The 6,979-nt window shown below is 38.1% G+C and overlaps 1 protein-coding gene across 5 annotated transcripts in view; it reads right to left on the reverse strand.

Moving 5' to 3' along the window:
* The window catches only part of Kynu (kynureninase), a 150,828-nt gene that overhangs the window by 121,507 nt on the left and 22,342 nt on the right, over positions 1–6,979 (reverse strand). For all 5 annotated transcript variants that reach the window (XR_003848110.1, XR_003848109.1, XM_029559707.1 and 2 more), the window contains one exon: positions 3,615–3,735. Coding sequence is in view for 3 of the 5 variants with exons in the window: in XM_029559707.1 (XP_029415567.1) it covers positions 3,615–3,735 (121 nt within the window). In the remaining 2 variants the exon portion in view is untranslated. The remainder of the gene's footprint in view (positions 1–3,614; positions 3,736–6,979) is intronic.

The raw sequence follows: 6,979 nt of genomic DNA on the forward strand, positions 1-6,979 counted from the left end.
GATTTGGAGTCCTCTATTGGTCTAGAGAGGAACAAACATAACTGGAGTATCAGCCTAGGAGTAGAGGTGGGGTGAAGGGGACACAGGGATTATGTCATCAGTTAAAGTTTATCACAATACTGGGAAGTCCCAGTTCTAGACAAAAAACTGAGCACATAAGGGGGAGATTTAGTATAGAAACCAAACAATAGCCAGAAAGGGAACTGAAGAGACAGTCCACCAAAGTGCCGAACAAACATAACTGGAGTATCAGCCTAGGAGTAGAGGTGGGGTGAAGGGGACACAGGGATTATGTCATCAGTTAAAGTTTATCACAATACTGGGAAGTCCCAGTTCTAGACAAAAAACTGAGCACATAAGGGGGAGATTTAGTATAGAAACCAAACAATAGCCAGAAAGGGAACTGAAGAGACAGTCCACCAAAGTGCCATAACAGTTATTCAAACAAAAACACATGCGCACAAAGCAGCTTCAAACAGAAACCTCATCTGAACTTGAGTAAAGGGCTCCTAAAGGTAAGGCTGCTGTAGACCCAATCTCACACAGAAAAATTCAGTTGCCTAGAGTCCTTCCTGGGCACTTCCTGCCCAGAAGGATATTATTCATTAAGCTCAGCACCAGTGTGAAAGCCTCACAGAAGAAGCTTCCTTATTGGTCATTAAAATAATCCCTTATCAAAGGCGATTCGATCAGCCACTCCTTCAAAAGTACTTTTTCTGTCTGCTTGTACAACCTGCTTTCTGTCTTTACTCTCTCCATCAATCAATTTGCAGGCCCTCTCATTATTTGGAACCAAGCAGATAGGAAAAAATTTCTTCATAACAGAGTCTTAAGTGGACTAGGACAGAAGTGGGATTTCAAATTAAATATTTGGGGAGCAAAAAACTAATAAAAACTGCTTTTGGATCAAAGATGAGAGAAAAGGGGGGAAGGAACAGAAATGTAACTGTGGATCTGGAGCACTGCAGTCTCCTAGGAGCAGTCAGGTTCATGAGGTTGACGGGTCCCCAGGGCTGAGAGAAAGAAGAGGAAGTAAAGCGAACATAGCAAGAATGGGTGAGTAGCTTTTGCTTAGGAAGAAACCTTTAATTCAGTGTTCATTGCCTGTAGCCTTAAAATGCAACTCCTTTGTGAATCATTTGTCTAATGAGCACTAGACAGGAAGATTTAACTAAGACTATAACATTGTCTACTTTCACAAAGTGAAATATGAAAGTGAAATCTAACAATAGAAGATGCTAAGGCATTTTCCTGAAATATAATTTTAACATCTTGCAATAATCAGCCAGTCCCTCACTGGCTTTGGGTGTGATGTGCAGTGAATGGAGCAGCAGGGCAGCATCTTTTAAATACTTAGCGGATGAAAATGCAAAGTCTGGCTGCTGCCTGAGTATTCAAGAGGCAAGGACAATTTCTGAAGTTCAAATTCATTCAATCTAACTCTCTGCTCTCTTACAGTAAGGCCAAAAATGAGTATCAACCAATTTTATTAACTGTGACCTCATTTATTAAATACCAAAACCTGCTAGTCCAAACTGCTTCCAAATGTGGGGATGTGTATTTTGCAATTTAGGCATAAAAGTTATGAACATGAAATTATAACATGCTCAATAAATACTATGTGCTCTTGTATTGAGAACTTTCATTCATAACCATGAAAACTCAAACTTTGCAGTGTTATCTAAGAGTCATGATAGTAATCATTCACACAGTCAGTATAAAATAAACTTTAAAGAACAGGCATGTTCCCATTCTGAAGGACCAAGGAACATAACGAACAAGAAGAGAATCAGAAAACACTCTGGGTTTTATGAAAGCCAAACATCTCACCCAGTATTTTTATTTGATCTGGTTTAATCTTTCTGAAAGGCTTCCTGATCTTTAGTTAGGACTCATTTTCATGTGGATTTTTTCATTTTCAAATGATCAGAAAATATCTTTTAAAATATTTCTGGCTATTTAAAATGTTTAAGTGTTGAAAATTAACAAACACCACAAATATTCAAACACTTAACAAATATCTCTAATATCAGCTTTATAAGTAGTTACTGTGGAAAAGGAGAAGATGCACAAAGCTGGGCTACTCTCCTAAGACTATGAAAGGAATGAAAAAAGATATCTGCAAACCATCTACTCAAGCGGAAATAACAAAAGGTTTAAAAATGGGTGTCAAATATTGAAAGAAATAGCAAGTTCTAATCTTCAAAATAACTGATGGGATCATAACTTATAATAAGCAATTATTATGTTTCTTATAAAAACTATAGGAGAGGACTTCAACGTTTTCAAAAGGTAACAAGAAGATGAGAACATCAATTACCTTGAGTTGATTGGTACGTATTATATATTTGTAACAAAATACTATACTCTACCCATCAATATGTACAAATATTATGTGTTAAAAGGCTTTAAATGTTTAAAGAGATAGTGCCCCGGCCTGCGGGGTCTGCAACGGGGTACCTGGATTGGGGAGTGGGGATGTGGATGAGGCAAGGGGCAAGAGAAATGGAGACAAGACAGTGCTCTGATCAAGTCTCGTTTATTGAAGCACAAGTATACAGTTAAATAAGAAGTGCAGACTGGACTGAATCATAACAGCCAGATAGCAAAGACCCAGGTGCACTCCAAGGGAGGAGTCCACTGAGAGCAAGGCCGTTACTGGAAAAGAAAACAAGACCACAGGTGAAGGCCGCGGTCTCCATCCCATGCCTGTGAGAGTCTACTGATCAACAGAAAACAGGACTATTTACAATAACTAGAGCAAGGCCGCGGGCTACCAGCCCCGGCTATGAGCCAAGATCGTGGGCTCTTTCCCATGGCCGCGGGAGGAGGGTGGACAGAATGGAAAGTCACCAACTCAGGTCTGTCAGCAGTTTGGAGAAATGGCTGAGCCTCTGGCTCCCAACAAGATAGAAATGTGTTTTTGATATAGTGATGTTCAGCAGGGATAATCATTGTGACTGAGAAGACTAGTTTACAGAAGTTGAGGGCATGGTAGGCTGGGAGGGTGAAAGGTTAGCACTCAGAATACCAAAAGTAACACAGAACACAGGAGGGAAAATGGTCCTCCTGTAATACTCATTATGGCCATAGCAAGTCTGAAAATAGATGTCTCTAAACTGTCTACGCAAGAGGAAATAGTGGAAGCTGAAAAAGCTAACCTGAAATGACGCATGTCACTCATACGTCTATACTCTTCAGGGAGCAAAGTGTTACCTTGTTATCTAGGTTGTTGTTATCTCAAAGATAATAGTGCTTCTAGTTTAAGAACTAATCCTCAAACAATGAAAATCTTATAATAACTACTTCATTAGTCATTAGACAAGTAAGATAAGGTGGCTACATTGATTTAGCTGTGTCAATACAAGAGAGGGGTTTCAATCTTTAAATATGTTAGAAGTTACACTTTCTCATCGCAAGTTTGCCATTTGAACTCATTCTAAACCTGAATTATTTTCAATATATTATAGTATTGAAAATCATGATCTATAAGTTTTCCCTCTGTCCTAACATTCTAGGACTCTACTTACATACCCTTCCAAAATTAGATACCTTGTGTGGCTTTTAAAATTCTTATGTCAGTTGCAGAATTACACCTCTTAAATAGTACTTACATTTTGGCCCACTTATCTAGCTCTTCTTCCAGATATGTTTTAACCATTTTTGGTTGAAGGCCAAGAGAATTTCCCAAGAAATAGATGGCATTTTCATCCTTATTCACTAAGGATAAATCAACTGAAACAGAAGAAAGAATAAAAATATGTTTATTAAATTAATTAACATTTTTCTACTTGGCATTGTTAATCCAGCACAATTAATATAATTAACTACAAGAAGGATAATAAATAACTTGGAGGTACTTGTACAGAAGACATCAGGTTCTCTGAACAGTAATTAACCTTTTGTATTTATACATTAAAACATAGCTTAAACACACAGAAGTAACGTAGAGATCCCTCACATTTATTGTGCTACAGGAAGAAATCTAAATTAGCAACTACTCCCAATCATAAATAGCCAAGAGCAGTAGGAAATGTTAAAAGCAGAGTTTTCACAGGAAATACAATAGCCTACCTAAGTATTTTAGGTTATCAGAGTGTAGGCAAGTTTTAACACTATTAATTAATCTGTTGCAGATAAAAGAAACTTTTTAGAAGGCTAAATGATAATATAACAGAAGATCTATTATAGTTACACAATCTACATTATATCTACACATACTTGTAATACTTTAAGGTGAAGATTGTTCTCTACATCTTCATCTCTTTCAAATAAAATTGGGCTATTTATCTTATGCCTTGGCCTTGACTGCAACAATTAAACAAGCAATTCCTGCGTTTAAAGCAGTCCAGAAAAACATATTCTGCAATAATGAGTATAAAGTACTAAAACTTTACTTAACTCTAGGAGGAGAAAGACCAGGTTTCTTGCTGATAGTTCAGCTGTATCACTGAGTTCCCCTGCTTATCTTTACCTTAAACTATTTAAACGTTTAGAGACATTTTGGAGGCATACTATGTGCTTCAGCCTGATCACATACTGTACTTTTTGGTGTCTTTAAAATCTGACACAATAAAACAGGTGTTAATGTTTAATGTTACATATCTTATATTATACACACACACACACACACACACACAAACACTTAAGTTGAAACTTGTTTGTGGCAGGAAGTTTGGTACTCTGTAGCTTGAAGATTGCTGGTTACTTTTAGTTAGGGTGCAATGAAAATTATGAACATAAATCTCAGTGGAAATGTGAGAAATCTTGCAGTTTTCCTAGAAAGTGTATGCGGGTAGAACTAAGGGGAATGTGGCTGTTAAAGAGATTAATACCATTGTTTTTAAAGGTGGGCTGGAGCGATGGCCCAGCGGTTCAGAGCACTGGCTGCTCTTGCTGAGGACCACCAGGTTGAATTTCCAGCACCCACATGGCAGCTAACAACTGTCCCTAACTCCAGTTCCAGGGAATCGGACACCCTCTTCTCACCACACGGGTGCATCTACCTACATGCAAGCAATATACTCAAATACATAGAATAAATAAAAAGACAAGTATGGATTGGGATAATAAGAAAGTTACCTTTAAGACACCTGAGGAATCAGTAAACCACATCATGGCCAAAAGGATGAGAGTATATAGTTTGAGGAGCTACTGCTTGAGGTGGTAGAAGACTTTGGTATCATGCACATTTTTGCAGGTATGTAAAATGTAAGAGTTACAGGATTGTAGAAGCTTCTACCCAGACTTGAAAGGAAAATCCAGGCCATGTATGAGAGGGTTAGGATCCTTCTGGAAAACCCCTGATGGGCTGGTGTTTGAAAATGAAGATACAGTGGAGATATCATGATGTCAGAGACACCAGAAATATGGAATGCTTACTAAGAAGAGCTTTGTGTATCAAGCTAAGACAGAGACCACGTGCTCTCCAGCTTCCCGGAGGTAATCAGGGCTGCCTAGTACTTATGAGCTCATCTTGTGACACCACCTGCCCCAAATTCAGATCATCTTTTGAGGGTCTTTCTATGTGGGCCACAAAATTCCAGCCCCCCTGCTTCAACTTCCCAAGTGCAGGACTTAAAAATGTGTACAACCATGTCTGACCACAGCTATAGGATATGTTTCCCCTGCTGAGTTTTAGTCTTCTTTGATCCCATTCCTCATTTCCATACCCCTACTCACATTTCCCTCTTTCACAAATAGAAATACTCACTGTATCATTGCTTCGTGGAATGATATAACTTTCTTTTTAATGTTTCTGGAGTTTATAGCTGAGGCTTGGGTTGAGTTTAAGTGGATTTTGGACTTAAATGTTTGAACAGTTTTGGAACTGTGGAGACTTTGAAGTCATCTCTCCAGCTCCCAGTATGAAGAAATTTAAGGTAACCCTTCTTTTCATGGTCACTGAAGCTGTCTGCTAAGAAAATTTGGCTTTTATTTCCCTTTTTTCTCCTTTTATTTAAAATATTTTATTTTTTATTTTATTTTTATATGTATGAGTGTATTGCTGGCCATGTATATAAGTGCACCCATGTCTTGCAATGCCCAAGAAGGTCAGAAGAGGGCACCAGATTCCCTGGAACTGATGGAACTAAGGATGGTTGTTAGCCACCATGTGGGTGCTGGGACTCAAACTGGAGTCCTCTGGAAGAGAAGCCAGTATTTTTAACCATTGAGCCATCTCTCCGGCTCCACTCTTCTTTTAGAAGATCAGATACACAGTTTAGTTTCAGCTTGTTCATATCAAACTTCATCAGACTTTAGTACAAATCGCTCTAGTTGAATTTCAGTCCTAGGCCCAAGAATGAACCTGGTCTAAAACAAGGACCTCTTATATTTATTTGACAAGCCCAAGTTTGGTAAACAAACCAATTCCAAAGAAGCCAGGTGGCAAAGACAAGCACATGTCTTCTAAGTAGAAGCTGAAAAATGTAAGAGAGGATGATGGGTCATCTCATTACTAGAGGATGAGAAAAATAAGGGAAGAGAGTGGAGGAGGGTGCGTAAGTACCAAACATATTTAGATGGAAGGAATAAACTCTGATATGCCGGGGCATGGTGTGGTAAGTACAGTTCACAACAGTTCTGCATTTTATAAAGAACTAGAGGAAAGGAGTTTGAATGCTCAAATGGGAAGCAATAATAAATACTGTAATTGCTAATCATCCTGATTTTATCACTACATGCCATTTGAATGTGCTGAAATATCACACACTGCCCCCAAAATAAGTACAACTGTTATATCTTAAGCAAAATAATATATATTTTAAAAAATGAAATGATTAACATACACAGTTTCATACAGAAAAATTCATTTTCAATGCAATTGGCGTTAAGATGTTTGCACATGCGTTTCTAATCTCTATATAGCTGATTATTACTCGTCACAGTCGGTTACTTTCTGAGCTCCTTGGCATCTAAGCATGGATATAAAGTCATCAGGCAGATTTCAATGGTAATGTTTTTCACATCTATTAAT

This window comes from Nannospalax galili, unplaced genomic scaffold (genome assembly GCF_000622305.1).
Source record: "Nannospalax galili isolate Female #2095 unplaced genomic scaffold, S.galili_v1.0 scaffold87, whole genome shotgun sequence".
NCBI classification, from domain to species: Eukaryota; Metazoa; Chordata; class Mammalia; order Rodentia; family Spalacidae; genus Nannospalax; species Nannospalax galili.